Source organism: Onychostruthus taczanowskii, unplaced genomic scaffold, assembly GCF_017590055.1.
Source record: "Onychostruthus taczanowskii isolate IOZ18803 unplaced genomic scaffold, ASM1759005v1 scaffold27, whole genome shotgun sequence".
NCBI classification, from domain to species: domain Eukaryota; kingdom Metazoa; phylum Chordata; class Aves; order Passeriformes; family Passeridae; genus Onychostruthus; species Onychostruthus taczanowskii.
The window spans coordinates 4,080,305-4,097,115 of record NW_024500017.1 but is presented as its reverse complement, the minus strand read 5'-3'; the positions used below and the strand labels follow the sequence as shown (position 1 = coordinate 4,097,115).

The 16,811-nt window shown below is 38.8% G+C and overlaps 1 protein-coding gene across 1 annotated transcript in view; it reads right to left on the bottom strand.

Annotated features, from left to right (window-relative positions):
* The window catches only part of COL14A1 (collagen type XIV alpha 1 chain), a 114,544-nt gene that overhangs the window by 76,143 nt on the left and 21,590 nt on the right, over positions 1-16,811 (bottom strand). The window contains exons 6-11 of the mRNA XM_041407562.1: positions 9,656-9,662; positions 4,931-5,082; positions 4,126-4,245; positions 2,636-2,800; positions 2,076-2,237; positions 581-729 (exon numbers count right to left, since the gene is read on the bottom strand). Coding sequence (XP_041263496.1) covers positions 581-729; positions 2,076-2,237; positions 2,636-2,800; positions 4,126-4,245; positions 4,931-5,082; positions 9,656-9,662 — 755 coding nt within the window. The remainder of the gene's footprint in view (positions 1-580; positions 730-2,075; positions 2,238-2,635; positions 2,801-4,125; positions 4,246-4,930; positions 5,083-9,655; positions 9,663-16,811) is intronic.

Genomic DNA, 16,811 nt, shown 5'->3' with positions numbered 1-16,811 from the left:
AAAGGAAACAAAATATAACCTTAGTTAAATCCTTTTGCTCTTCTACATTTCCATTCAATTTGATAAATTGTCAGCTGGAGTCAAAAGCTTGTTCCACTGCATTTTTTCCATCTCCAAAATGTTGAAGTCCCATCCAAATAAACAATTCCCTCCAAATTTTCAATGACCAAGTGTAGATGTCCCAAAATGTACAATCTTCCCTTTATGAATATCTTTTTCTTAGAACTGAAAATGTGGCTTGCCATCACCTCCTACCTCTTCTGTTCTTGCAAACAGAGTGGTGCAGGGGATGTCATAGAATTGTTTCAAGTAACCATATGTGTAAGAAAAAATGCACACACTTCACCCCACCCCCTGAAAGTGATGATTATTATTATAGCACTTAGTTTACTTTAAATTGTATGAGAGACATGTAGCCTGGCTACTACCTAACCATTGTCACCATCCAGTGTGACCAACCTCTTTTCTGGAGCCCTCAGGGGGAATTTCAGGGTCCATTTAAGAGAGGACCACAGATTTCCTGTCTGGTTAGTTGTCCCTGCTACATTAAAAACTTCTGGGCATCTTTTCCTCCTATTACCTCTTCTGGCTGTCCTCCTCGAGTGGGGTAGTACACCACCCTGTATTTTTCCACTTTGCCTGGTGCATGGCTCCAGCTGACCCGGAAGCCTCTCGCTGTCACCTCCGATGTGACCAAATCCGAAGGAGTCCCAAGAGAAGCAATTGTTCCTAGGTTGGAGACAACACACATTTTTATTCCCTTCTGCATTATAATTGCTTGGTTTGTTATATATCCTGAAGCTCTAAATATTTCTCCTCATCAGAAAATCAAATAATTGGCTATTGCACCCTTATTTAGGTTATTTTCAATGGAAACAAAGAAGTAATAATGAGTAGTTCACAAGGAGTTTCTCTGGGACCAAACCTCCCTGGTCTTTCATAGACCCTTATATGAAAAAGACAAAAATACAACACTAAGCCTTCCTAACCTTCTTCCCATCACTATTTCCAGACCATTCTGCTGGGGTTTTTTTCAGGTTGCTTTCCTCCCAGTCATGAAAAGCATACAAGTACATATACAGCTGTGATCTCCTGTGCTCCTCAGCAGGTTGGAAACTGATACTGTCAGTCAGCCCACTGTAGAGACACAGTGATCTTCTCTGGCAATCATTTTCCACAAAGATGTCTCATCTATCCATGGTTTTTTCCATTTTCTTCTGCTCGAGAGAGCTTTCCTTATTGATATATATTACATATATCTATATATTATATTGAATATATATATATTATATTCAATGTGTATATATATATATATATATATGTATTATATTCCATATATCCGTATATATTATGAGAGACAGAGAGAGAGAGAGAATTACTCAGCATTTCTGTGCTATTAAGGAATCACAAACCAATAAATAGAAACTAAATCCACTGAAACCTTTCAGAAAGAAAGGCCTCAGGTAGAACTGTATTTCTGGCAAATTGCAACATTTTTTCATAGCCATTTCTTTTCTTCAGAATAGCCAAAATAATTGTAGTCAGAAGAGGCTTTTTCATGTTAGAACAATTTCCTTTGCTGCCATCTTTTCTTACGAACCAAAATATATATATTTTTTGTGTAGTAAATTAAAAATGAGAAAAAAATCCATCAAGAGGAGGGACAAAGTAATCTAAATAGTTGAAACTCCTGAGTACTTATGAGACAGTAAAAACATTAAGTTAGGAGATGGAAAGCACAGCATGATGATAACAATTCCATGTGCAGCTGTTAAACTAATTCATCCCCAAAACTGTATTATGAAAAGATTTCCTTACCCACTGCTTGGAAATACTTACAGTAGAATGAATGTACTTTTTTTTTCGTACTACCAAATACCATAATATTTACCTCTACTAAAAACAGAGAGCAAAAGATCAGAGATATCTAACAAGAATAAAACAGCTAGGAAGCAAAACAGCAGAAGCAAAAGAATATATAGTGTGAGTCTAGTGTCAGAAGCCAGCCTAGAACTGCAGGTATTTCATTTCCAGCTCTAAGCTCATAAGTTACATTAAATCTTGTTTCTGTTTACCTTTGATTTCCTTTTCCTGCTCCTCTACTCGTGAGCACACTGTTCTGGTAAGACCTTCTACAATGGTATGCATGAAGTTAAAGTCAGCCACGTTGTAGACATGTGTGCTGTCAGGCTCAGAGGCAATCTCTTTGAGTTCATTTATATCTGCATTCTTTACACCTTTTATTGAAAAGGAAAATAAAGAAAATATTTGCAATGAAAAAGAAAAACATCTTTTATACACAGGGATTGATAAAAAATTACTAACATAAAACTCTATTTGTTTTAATGACCAACTACAAATTGCTGTTTTTAAGATGTCAGTGCAAGATGGTGATTTCTGCCAGTGTAAGTGGCATCTTTTCAGCTGTCTCATGAAAATGTAGCACCCATGTATACTGCCTAATTCCAGTTATAACAGCAATGTTATAAGCAATTCTTATAAAGATACAAATGAATGATGATATGATTAATGATGCATACAGGCAGAAAAGAACACTTCTTTATTACAGCCAGCAACAGATACAAATAGACCAGAGTGCAATGGGACATGTACATAGATATGGCAGAATACACACCAATAGCAAACAGCTCAATGCCAGCATCTCGTAGGTTTTTAGCAGGAGGGATAACATCATCTTGGGACTTCCCATCAGTAATCAGTATCCCAATTTTAGATACCCCAGGTCTTGCACCTGCTTCAGCCTTAAAGCTGTTTTCCAAAATGTAAGTTAAGGCAAGACCTAAAAAAGAAAACATTTTAAAAGACTTTTACAGATGAAAACATCCATTAGTTTTGCCAGTATCACAGTGTTTGTTTTTCTACTCAACGTAAAAATTCTGATGAAGAATAAGCATAAAAGAAGAATTTATTTACTGAAAAATTAAATTCTAACAGCAGCCTAAACTACAGAGAAGCTGAAAATTATTTTTAGCAGCCTTTTGATCAATCAATGCATTCTAAGCTGGCTATGAAAACCTAAATTGGTATTTCTGCAAATACGTCATCTTTCTCTTTTTCCTGCTCCAAGTTCCGCCAAGCTAGAACAGGAAGTTCACCCTCCCTATATTGCTTATATGAACACACATGCTCTGGCTGCTACAGATAATCTTACTTTTGTTTGTTTTTTTATTTTTTCTAACTTACAAGCCAAAAAAAAAGGCTTTATTTAGTCTTAGGGGAAATCTGATTTTAATAAATGTTAATTATTTAAAAGGAAATAAGAACAACAGCTTCAGGACAAACTTACACATCACAATGAGATCGTATCTGAAAACTCTTTTAAATCTCCCACAACTAACATTTCTAACTCATTTTCATGTAACATTCATATAAAATAATCATGATAATTTACTGCTTCCTATCACCCAGTACTCCCACTCCTAGAATCATACTAGAGTTTTCTGTCCTTTGTCCCACTGCAATCACTCCTTCTACCAAAATAAAGACTGTTGCTTATTGTTTCTCCTATTCTTTACCTGCCAGAAAAAAAAAAAAAAAGGCAGTAATTTACTTAAAGCCATGTCTGGGTCTCTGGGTATATCATTTCAACATTACTAACTGCTGCAGTGATGACACTGGAATTGTATTCAGAGACTATATTTTTCCCAGATTGTCAGGCATCCCTCCTTTATCCATCACTAAGTGTCTCTGAGGTTTCAGTGCTCTGACTACTAAAAGGTCAATGAAAATCTAAAAGCCCTGGGTGGTCATTTGTAAAGTTAGTATTACCAGTTGTCAGATATTGAAACAACGTCCTTTCCTTCTCCAGAATAAAGCTCTGTGCATGAACATTATAAATGGATTTTGCATTTTCTTCCCAGCAGGTAAAAGACTTTACTTCCAGCACAGAGTTAGATAACTTTGTTTTATGAGACCCTGTCCTGATTCCCAGTGAAGCCAATGGACAAGTGCTTCAGAAAAGCCTTGACTGACCCTGGATAAAGCCCTTGGCAAGCTGCAAAACCCCTATCCTTTCCACCCTTCATACAAAGCGCTGACACTTCTTGGGCTGTGCAGCAGAATACGTTTTTTAATAAAAGGTAAGAGCCAAAGCATACACAGTACCTGTCAATGTATTCCCTCCCTTATACGGCAGGTTACGGACCGCATCCAAAACAGCATCCTTTGTGCCATAGGCATTCAAGTGCCACTCAATTCGGGGATCCCCACTGTACTGTGCAAGACCTAAAGAACCAGAAATGAGGGTAATCCATCAGACAATAAAGGGGTTTTTTTTTTTTCAAGTTATAGACTTTATCTACTTGGTTTCCAGTACCTTACCAATTAGCTTACTGCAAGTTGCTTTGCTACCATACTAGAAAAACTGCATTGGTTGACAACAAAAAGTAGCATGAAGTTGTTCTGGGTGACAACTCTTCAATTAACTTTCAAAGCCTTTTACTCAAGTGCTAATTAATTGAAAAGCAAAGAAATACAAAATTTTTTCAGAATTATTAACATAGCAAAAAAATTTTTAGAACAATTTTACTTAATGTACTTTTGAACAGTAGCAGATCAAAAATATAACATTTCAGCCAGTTTAAAGCACAAGAAAAGCCATCCATTGGCACATTTTGCCTGCAAAAATTAAACTGCAAGTATTTGAGGCTAATGCTGACTGAAGTCAGTAAGACTGTTTCCACTGTTTCTATTTTTTCACTGACATTGCATTAGAGTTAACTAAGTTGAGGGTCACAGTAAAGAATTAATACTACAAACATTCCAGCAGCATTGCTCTGATGATAGACATGCTAGTGCTAGATGAGGAAGAATCTTGCAAAAAAGAGTAGCATTAAGCTGTTAACTATTCTGAAATGATAACATCTTTGTGTTACTCGAGAAATATTGCAAAAATAGTGTGGCACCTTACCTACTCTTGTTTTCTCAGATCCCACATTGAAAGCAGAAACCAGGTTTTCCAGGAACAGTCGAACGAGCCTGAAATTGAATCTGCCAATACTCCAAGAACCATCTACTAGTATCACAATATCTGCAATGGCTGGAGTTTTACAGGTAAACAGGCTTCCTGTAAATCATTAAAATTAAATCAATATTATTAATTCAACAATAAAATTGTAATCCAATAAATATATGCCTTCCTCCTCCCACCAAGCTTGGTAATTTCTTCCATAAGACTAAACGTGCCTGTTCTAACTTCAGTTATAGAATAGTCTGGCCATTATCTACTTCAGTTCTTTCATTAAAGAAGTGTTCAAAATTACTTTTGGGAGGCCTATGAAAAGAAGCCCTTCTAAAAATACTTGAGAAAGAAAAAATTAGCTGCCATATAGCACAACCAAACCAAGAGCTGGTTTTCATTCCCAGTGCACATATACAATTTCAGTCCCCATACACAGTGCACAACATGTAGCCTTAGACACAGACAGTGCAGAGACAGCTACCTAGAGATGCAGACATATAAAACAATTATCAAGGCCCTTTTCACAGTCAATGGAGAAAACCAGGTGTTTCTATACGTCTCAAAAGCCCTACAGAAAAACACTAGGCACCACTGTTTACTGTAGACTTGTAAATGCAGAAGTGAATCTCATTCCTGCTCCTGGGAGCTGAGGAAAACTGAAGGCCAATTGAATACGCTGTATTAAACCTAAGTAGGAGGCACTCAATACAGCAGAGGTAAAATGCAAAGACCTTAGACTCAAATTCACAGTCTTTCTGAGAACAGGAATGAAAAAGAAGCTTTAGTCATACAGATATACAGAAAAACATGAGAGCATTAAAAGAAAACCAAACTAAACAACAGAAAAGATCTGATGAGAATTAGCAGAAGTACATATTAATGATCTCTAAGGCTTAACTAACCAGTGGGAAAATCAAAGGAAGGGAAGTAGAGATTGGACACAAATTGCACTATGAGCCAACTGATAAGCCTAAACAGAAGTGCCACAGTCAGTTTCAGAAAATGCCAAGAAGAGAAGAAAGGGAATGGAAAATATTTTCAGAACCTCAGACAGAACTGCCATAGTCCACAGAAGTGGATGTGTGACAGTAAAATTAAAGTTGCTGAAAGAGTGGATTCATATTGTAGGGAGGGAAACAAAGGAATGATGTTACACAGGCATAAGAAGTGAGAGCTTCTGTTTGAAGTACAAAAATAAAAACTCCCTACCAGACTGGCTATAGAATAAGGAGAGAAGTAGAAAAGACAAAGCAAAGCAGGTTTAGTAGAACAGATATGATGCATCACAAACTATTTAGGGATGAAAATCATGACCCTCAATACAGTAAAAAACAAACACAGATTAGTGAATTAAGCTGCAGCCCAGTTTTTACCATCACTTTTGTCAGGATGCACTGTACAAGTTAGTTCACAAAGAATACCAACAGTTCAACATGGTGTTAACAGGAACCACCAAGTACACTGCCAGAAATAAACTGATTTGAGCAAAGATGTTCAGCAAATAAAAGAAGTAAGTCAGTGAGAAATTATCCAAAAGGTGTTTGCATTAGCTCCCAAGAAATTCTCCTGATACACAGAGAAAATAAAACACATGGTTAGCACCTTTAAACTTTCACAATATATTATTAATGACAATCTTTTCATTAAATACAAAACTATAATTTCACAGGCAAAACCAATCTGATGTGCAGAAGGAATTCCATTGGTAATAATTAAGGGTTAGATTCATACTGTAGTGTAAATCCACTGAGCATTAAACCCAATCCATAAAGTTACAGCTAATGTCTTAAACGTGTACTACAAATATTTTTAGAAGAACAGGGAACATTTCCTACGTGCAGCTAGCAGTGCAAAATAAGTTCTAAGCACATGACAAAAATTCCACTTACAATGATGCCAAAGCAAATATTTTATTTTAGCTTTTACAGTACAAGACAACACTATTTGAATTGGCAACATGTTTTAATGTATTGACACTGAGGGACATTTAGTAAGCATCAGAAAAATGATCATAAATTGGAACATAATTCCAAAAGAGGTCCAAATCTTTATGTCACTGAAGTCAACAGAAAAACTTCCCTTGATTTCAGTTGGACTGGAATCTGCTTTGTGATTTAATAGGAATCTACTAGTCATGGCAAAATTAATGTTTCAAATATCTTTGCCAAATAAACTTCCTGTTCATCAGTCTGCATTGCTTGCAGTATCTGCCTTCCATTAACATGCAGTTCAATTGTGCCATTCTCACACTGGCCATGACTAGCACTGCAGCCTTCAAAAGAACTACTGGCAAAGTGAAATGCTACTCAACACCAGTAAGAATGAAAGCACAGGACCCCTGATTCACATCCAAGCAGCTGTACAATAGCACAGATGTACCTTTCAGTGCTATCCCAGCAGTTTAATCATACAGCCCAACGAGGATAACAGGATTTGTGTGGTTCTATTTTCCTTCTCTAAAATCTTGTGCTGAGTATGAAACCCCGTTATTATCCTTGGTAATATTTCACATCATTTCATATCAACAAGTTTTGCCTATAAGGCTTCTTTAATCCTGTAGTGATGACTTTGTAGTGAAAGATTTTATCAGTTTTAGTAAATCCATTCAGTGAAGCAAAATCCAAAGAATAAAGAAAACAATAACGACATTCCTTTCAATGTTTTATTTCCACATCATCAGATCAATGCAAATAGTATAATCCAATTATTTTTTGTTAAAGAAACTTGTGTGGTTTGATCCAAGATTGTACTGCAAGGTCACAGTGTGAAAATTTGTTTCATTCTTCGTAGGTAGCAGATACTTGTTGCATCTTTTCTGCATAAAACATTTAGGTTTTGTTACTTCTGTACACCCACTATTTTGCTTATGCTTTCTCCTTGTTGTACTTAATAGAATTGTAGAAAGTTCCCTAAAAGGGAATAAACAACAGTGAGATATTAAACAGAATAATACGGTGATAGAATCTTTAAAACCTGATAGGAATACAAACACCATGACATCCTAGTTAATAAATTTAGTCTAAAAGACACTGTGTGTAGCAAATAATTTCTGCACCCCACTGTGCTCAGCCAGTTTCCATTGCCAGTTCTTGCAAATGTCTTTTTCAATAATCTTTCCATACAGTCATACATGGTCATGAATTCCTGTAGGGTTTGAGGGTAATTTTGAACATGTCAAGTATATACACAACATTAATAGGCAATTTTCCCAAACTTTTTTTAAAGGAGGAGGACAGCATATCATTCCATAGAATAAAGCTTTCAACACTCAGTATTTTAGTCTACTACAAGGTTCAATAGTGTGATCAGGTTCAATAGTGTGCTTATTTCCCTTTTATTCAGTCATCAAGAAAAGAGTAGTGAGAGAGAAGGTCCCACTTCCCTCTGAATTATACAATACTCACCAATTTCAAAAGTAGGACAGTAGAGACCTGTTACCAAATTTTATATAATGTTTCCTAATGTTATATAGAAACCATAATTCTGATTCAAGTGCTGCATTCCACAACAAACAATAACAGAGCCTGTGATCTTTATTTAGGTAAGCAAAAATAACAGAATTGCACAAATTGTAAAGTCAGAATAACAACCTGTATATTTTGCACCAGCAGCTGTCTTCGTTGCTTCACTTACAATTGGAGGAGAATTTTTATGGGGGAGAAAGTAAAATATTAATGCACTTTCTGTAACAAATTTACAATCTTCCAAGCGCTACTTGGCAGAAGGAACTTGCCACTCTGCCAGAAAGCTGAGGAGGAAGGGACCCTGTCTGCTCATTTCTGCTTTTCAGAGAAGGCACAGGCTCAAAATTTCACTTTCAAAGGCACCAACACACAGCAAAGGGCTACCAACAATGTTTTAGGGTAAGATATTTGCACAAAACTGCTTCATTATCACCAAAAATCAAATCACCATGAAGAATTTTGGTTCCTTGTCTTCAGGGAAATTTTTCAAAGAGCCAGCATTGAAAGAGCTTTGCATCTGCCAAATGAATTTTTCTGATTTTGATTCCTCAAGCCCCTCGACACTGAAGGTGATTTGCTGGCACTTCCAATATGCAAGTGTTGCACCACTCTCAAAACCATGCCAAAACTGTCTGAGAGTGAAGCCAGTGATGGCAACGCTGAAAGAAAGATCCAGATAGAATTTTCTGGGATAGAGGGAGTGTTATTGGAGCCTGCAAAACAGGACCCTTGAGTCATTCTACTGAAGGGAATGGAGTGTAGAGAGAGACCTGAGAGAAGCTCTGCCAGTGTGGGGGCTGCACAGAGCACAGGAGGCTTGACAGCTCCGGGAAACACTGACCACCCCTCCAGGGCTGCATTCCCTACTGCGGCTCCTCTTCCACACACGTGCTGTGAGCAAGTGAGCAATGGTAAAAACTGAAGTTCAACCAAAAAACCTGCAAGACTTACTCACATTGAAATACAAAACTATAATTTTTAATCTAGAGAAGGGTGCTTTGACTCCTGGAGTTAATACTACTACTCTTTGAAAGTTCCTTGAAAGGAAAAGGGAGAAGCTGCAAATACAGGCACTTCACATGGGAGGACTCAGTGCTTTAGATAAACCTGTTCAATTTGCATGCATTTTGATATGTTTTACAGAAATACATTTGATATTTTGCCTCCCCTTGGTATGAAACTGTTCTCATTTCCAAGAGCCAAAACACACACTTCTTCTGCTAGAAGTTAAGACTATAATTCTTTCTGAGTCTGCAATATGTCATTTCCTTTCTTATTCCCCGTCACAGTGGAAAGTCAAATATATGTGGAAGGAGAGGAAGAAAGTTCAAGTAGAGGTGAATAATAATAATACAGTATGAACAGAAGACTCGTTCATGGGGTAACAAAGCACAAAAGGCAAGAAGCTTCATGCCAGCAGTGAGTGAAAAATACCTTGTGAATAAAGCATGAATGACAGAGAAAGCCAGTCCTCCACAGCGACTGACAGCACCACACTGAGCAGAAGCACCGCTGAGGACAAGGGCAGTGTAAACCTACATTAGCAAAATGTCACATCTTTTATTTAAAGGTTAAAAAAAATAAGGGACGTGAGGCAGTGTCCAGCTCCAAAATTCAGCAACTCACTAGTCCATGCTTCTGACATTGATATTATTGTTCTGTGCTGGTGATATCATCCTTGCACTTGGACCTCAGTTTAACACATCCCATATGTCAGGCCTATGGACCAGACAAATACATATAACATTAACTGCTGTTCTTTAAACTAGATCCAACCACAGCTTGAATTTGAAGAACTCAAATGTTGGAACATTAGGTTTAACAAGCAGCCCAACAAGGTTAGAAGTTTGTCCCTGGTCCCTAGGAAAAAAAGAAAAAGCAGCCAGCCCTTTTCCATGTGCCTTATTCCTCTCCAGGAAAGTAATATAGCCCAACTGGCAAGCCTACAAATTTGTTATTTGGTGGAGTTGGAATATTACAATTTACTGAATATGTTGTGTCTAATCATATCACATTTGACTGTGAATACTGTAGTTTAAAAATTTTCTGCTTCCAAAACACAGCAGTTACTAAATACTATTTATAGCATACCTTCTGAATTTAAGGCCACAAAACATATCAAAGCACTAGCTGATAACACATTAATTGCCTATATATACTGGTGATACTTCTCAAGTGTGAGAAAAGGAAGCATCGAGCCATTTTCTATGCACTTTTCCATACATACTCAATGACAGTTGTACTTCCGCAGCAAGTAGTCACTAGTCTATAAAACTTGTGAACTTTTTATTTTGAGAGACAAAAAAAGTAACTGTGAAAGAAAGTGCTGATGTTTTCTTACAGACCACTGTTGATTGATAGCACTGAAGAACACAATATCTGCAGCAGCTTACCAAACAGCAACACTAAACACTCCTGGTCTGTGTACCTAGACAGAAAAATATGGTTTTAAATCCCCCTGAATTTAAATTGAGAGTTTAAAACACTTGTCATAATTTCTCTTCCAGTGGACAGCATGTCAACACAGAACAAAGCATGCTGCTGATGTCTTTCCTAAATCTGAAGCCCAGCCTGGCAATACACTGTGTCCATTTAGCCATAATTTACACTGAATTTACACTGATCTGTAATCCTCCTGTAAAGTGCATGAAACCTAAGAAACTCTTCTGCAGATTATAGTGGTAACTCTCTACTTCTCTTTCCTTTCAGTTCTGCATCTGAGTGCATGAATGTTTTAAATGAAACAGCTATCTCAAGGTCTAAATTACTTTGCAAGACAGAAAACTGTATCTTTTTTTTAATATGGTCATACTTATCTACCATTCCTATGTAACAAATATGCCAGGATTTAAAAGGCTTATTTCTCCTATTTCTTTAGTAAGGTATGAAATCCCTGACAGTTTTCTTAGGCTGTCTAGAAGACAGTTAATCAGGGCACTTCAGCCAAAAGTGGTACTCAGAAATCCACAACATTAATTAAGGTGTATGTCTAAATCCCTCCAAACCAGGATAGAGAACTGGTCTGTGCCTGAGTTCGTAACACAACAGGTAAAGTAACGGAGAAGAGCCTGCTGAGAGAGCACTTTGCATACTTATGAAAGTAGTTAATACAGAAATCATTAAAAACTAGTTGGAACAAACTGCTATAGCACAGTTAAATTACAGCTCAGCATTACAGATCTAAGTACATATGATATTATGGACAGTGTGTCTAGAAACAAAAAGGATGGTGCAAAAGGCTTCCAAAGGATTACAGTGCAAAAGGCTTCCAAATTCAAGGCCTTATATTAACTCCATGCAGTTCTTGAAATAATATTTTCGTGATGTAACCAGTGTATATTCTTGTATAAATACAAATATGCAGTGATCTTTAGAAGCAAAGATCTTTAGAAGTAAATAGCTAACTCTGAGAAATCTCAACTCCCAGAATCACAGGGTACTGGAGGTGGGAAGGGACTTCTTGAGTTTAGTCAAACTGCCCTAATCAAAGCAGGGGCAACAACAGCAGATTGCTCTGAGCCATGTCCAGTCAGGCTAAAGAGTCTCCAAGACTCCACAACCTGAGTAACACTCCACAACCTGAGTAACCTCCTCCAGTGTTTTACCATCCTCAAAGCAAAATAACTGTTTTCTTTGAGCAAACATAATTTACAGTTACTTTAGTTTGTTCCACTGCCTCTTGTCCTTTGTCTGGATACCACTGAGAAGAATCCCTGCCTTCTTTACTCATTCCAGAGTGTATTTTTACATAGTGGAAAGATATCTCTCAAACCTGCTGTCCTCCAAGCTGAACGCTCCAACTGTCTCAGCCTTTCCATTTATGAAAGATGCTCCAAACTTTCAATCATCTCCATGGCCTTTCTATGGACTCTTTCAGTAAGTCCATGTCTTTCTTCTGCTGGGGAGCCAGCCTAGCAACAGACACAAAAATCCATATGTGGCTTCACCAAAGCTGGGCTGAGGGGAAAAATCACCTCCATCAATTTGCTAACAGCTTCCTTCCCAGCATAGCCCATGAGGCTCCTTTGTGACATGTATCTGTGCTGGCCTCCTTTGTGACGTGTGTCTGTGTTTGTCTCCTTTGTGACATGTGTCTGTGCTTGCCTCCCTTGTGACATGTCTGTGCTGGCCTCCTTTGTGACACGTGTCTGTGCTTGCCTCATTTGTGACATGTGTCTGTGCTGGCCTCCCTTGTGACATGTGTCTGTGCTTGCCTCCTTTGTGACATGTGTCTGTGCTTGCCTCCTTTGTGACGTGTGCCTATGCTTGCCTCCTTTGTGATGTGTGTCTGTGCTTGCCTCCTTTGTGACATGTGTCTGTGTTTGCCTCCTTTGTGACATGTCTGTGCTTGCCTCCTTTGTGACATGTGTCTGTGCTGGCCTCATTTGTGACATGTGTCTGTGCTTGCCTCCTTTGTGACATGTGTGTGTTTCCCTCCTGTGACGTGTCTGTGCTTGCCTCATTTGTGACACGTGTGTGCTTTTCTCCTTTGTGACATGTGTCTGTGCTGGCCTCATTTGTGACATGTGTCTGTGCTTGCCTCCTTTGTGACGTGTGTCTGTGCTGGCCCAGGGTCACCCGACTCCCAGGGCTTTTTCTGCCCAGCTCCACCAGCACGGTTGGCCACCAGCATGTGCTGCTGCCTGGGGTTATTCCTGCCTGGGGCAGGACTCTGCTGCCCCTTGCTGATCTGGCACTGTTTGACACCACCACCCTGCCTATGCACTGTGAAATTTGGATGTTGAATTTGAAAGGTCTTGAGGGTACAGAGAGAAAAGATGAGATATGAGAGGTGTTTCACAGGCCACAGGAGCCACCATCCCAGTGCTCATAATTTACAATTTTCCCTTCCTTTATTTTACTAGAAAGATCAGTGCAAAAGACCAGAAATTTTAGCCACATTTCTAACCACGTGAACAAATCAAAACCAAGGCAAGACCCTGCTGGCATGAATTTTATTTCTGAAAGAGCTGTCTGCACCACTATGCAGCCCTAATTCTGCTAACTTTCCTGCATAAATGGAAACTAAATATACTCAGGAAAATAAATATACTCAATCTAGTGCTGCTGTTCCACAGAAGTTCCTTTGAGTATTCCAGAAGGGCAGAGTACAAAAATACCACAGCTCTGGAGAATAACGAGCCAAAGACACACACACCAAACTCAGCAGTCAGATAAGGAAACAGAACTCCCTCATTCCATGCATAGTATTGTTATAGCCAACCAGACAGGGGAGAACACCTCTGAGGTAGAAAACATGGTCCCCACAGCCAGGTAAGCTCCATTTTAGCTACAACCTGGCACCTTTTAACCAAGGGACATATCTCAGCTGTAAAACCAAGGCTTACTGAGCACAGGGCACCAGGAAAAGAGTGCTGACCATGAGACAGCCCAGAACCAGTTCTGCACCAACAGACCCAGAATGGACATGAAGACCTCAGACCACACAGTGAGGCTGGAAATTACCCTGAAATCATCTCTCCTCAGTACAAGCTCATGTTGCATCAACAACAGATGAATGAGACAGGCTATGAAACAAGACTCTCCTCAAATGGGGAACAGTAAAGAGCAGCCTTGAAAGAGAACTTGTACGGCAGACAACTTAAAACCCAAAAACTGGGTATCATATAGTTGTATTCAAGACAAAGCTATCTCACAGTCCCTGAAAACAGATACCAAAATTTTAACCTTTCTCTCTCATTTTGCTGACCATAGCATAAAGCAAAGAAGAGTCTTTATCAGGGTATGCAAATCCATGATGAGTTTGCTGATGAATGCATCAATCCTTTATGATTACACATTCCTACAAGAGGTTCTTGGTCTTGCATCTAGTCTTTAATAATATATCTGTCTGCTACCAACCCCACAAAGATTTTTCTGATTCTTCTTTCAAGGTTGCCACACAAGTTTTAAAAAGTGGCCCAGAGTTTCAACTTGTTACTACATGGCTTCCATGTTATACCAAAGACAAGCATCTCTCATGACAGACCAAGAGGTTTACCTAGAATATACATAGTCCTGAGTGAGCCCACAGACTTCAGACTGTGCGAATTCATGCTGCCAGAGGATGAAGAACTGTTAAGGAATGTCTCAGCAGGGTAGTAATGAAAGTGTTTCAATTATGAAACATGTCAACACGGACCCTGAGTCTGACTTATGGGAACATCTTTTGCTGCCAGCAGAATCCAGCCATGCCAGGGCACTGTTGATTGGATGGGTACTCAAGAGCTAATGACTTGAAGAGATGAAAATCAGTCTGAAAATAATGAAAGACCATTCATTCAGCTGAGCTTCTATTAATCCATCATTCAAGAATGTGAATAACAGCCTCCCACTTCAACTAAGAATAAATTGTACAAAAAAAGGTCAATGCCTTAGGGGAAAGCTACCAAAGGAAAAAAGAGGCCAGACAAGTTTTAGTTGGTAATAGTTCAGATTTATGAAGCCTTATACATATTTACTGTGCAGAGATATGAAGAGAAACATAACTCAAGGGTTATGGATATGAGGATAAGCATCTTTTAACCCGGGTTGTCAATCTGAGCAGTCCTAATATCAGGACCTGGATCACTTTATGAAAAAAATGAAACTTCCATTTAGGTCCAAGATAGGCTAAGTCAACCTCTTGCTCCCAATCTCTCTCTCTCTCTCTTCCCTGGGATTTCTTCTTTCAGGATCAAAGTGTACAACTCAAAATGAACTCTTTCCCAGTTCCAGGCTTCACAGTAATTTCCAGGTGTTCGATTTCAAGCTTGCTGTTTCTCAAAAGTATATTTTTCTCTTATTCAGGTTATGTGAACACACTTGTGTACTATTTAATTTGGCCAGATGGCAAATGTAAATGCTGCAATCTCTAAATGTAGCTTGCTTCGTTTTCTCCAAAGCAACTACCAAATTATTGCAAAGGAAAAGCACTTAAGAATTCTGTCCATGTCATTGCTGATACCCCCCATCACGTTTTTCAGTCATGAAAGCTAGAAAGGAGTCTTTCAAATTACCCTAGTCAGGTCCATAGCAGTACTGCCATTGCAGAATGAAATCCAAGTTGCAAGTAGTACTCAAAGGATGCAAAAGCTATTTCCTCCAGAGAAATCCTTAGAATGAGTTCCTGGAATAAGCACTGATCATCCACAGCACAATGAGCTAAACTTTCTGGACAGTAAAGAGAAGTTTACCCAAGAGTTTCCTTGCGTCAGAGTCCTCCTGTAAGTCTTCCAGTGTTTAACAAGGAATTTCTAATATACAAACCTCTGCATGGCAGCTCACAGGTTTATAGTCTAGCTTGGAAACCTAATGGATGCCTCTCATCAAATTCTACCTTGGAAAAGTACAGAAACCAAGATGGCCTGGGTGCAGCATCCAAAGTTCACATATCAAAGAGAGCAATGGTATATTCTGACAAGTCTACTTCATCTCCTTATTATAACAAATATTTTCATCACCTAAAGTTGAGAGAGAAAATGAGGAGTTCCAGAGAAGAATGGAAAGCCATGACATTTGGCACAAATTAAAAAACAATCACTGTCAGAAAACCCCATGCTCTGATGACCTTACATGGATGGGGACAGGATTGCTGGGCAGGTTCTACGTGGGGTCAAGGGCAGACATCTTTTAGCACACATCAGGATGGTGATCTAACCACCACTGAAACCACTGAGGCCACTGGCTGTAGGCATTTTAATGAGAGCCCTATTGGCAAAGTTCAGGTGGTCAGGTGCTGCTTTCACTAGGGAAAGCTGAGATAGGAGACATCATGGATTCTCTGTTTGGGCTAAGGTTGGGCAGAAGAGAGCCAACTGAGTCCAAAGCCAAGGTGACTGAGTCAGAAACCAAAATCAGATCTACAAAATAATGTCTGGGCTAAGCAACCTCAGAGTGATCAGAAGAGCATGGTGAGGGGAACAGAAAAAAAATGCTTTTTGGTGGTACAAAATGTTCTAATAATGCAGAAGCATGGTCCAAGCATTACCCAGACTACTCAAGGGAGGCGTAGGGATATGGGGCCACTCCCCTTGAAGAAGCATAGAAAATAGATTCATTTCTATGTTCATATTATTTTTAGTTGATTAGTAAGTGCTGAAACAAGCAGATATACACCACACACACAAGATCTATTGACAATCAGGTCAAAGGACTGCATGTCACTGCAAATGTCACTGCATGCCACTCAGTGCCAAAAGGCAGATTTTGCTAAAGACTACAAATATATTTGTCAAGATGGCAAGAACAGATCTGAAAGGTAAATAAAAAAAATCCTGAAGAAACAGCCTACACAGAGCACATGTCCTCAGGGAGGCAGCTAATGACAGAGGATGTGCATCCCATCGCATCCACGACAAGGTAATGCATCCCCATACTGCCTACAG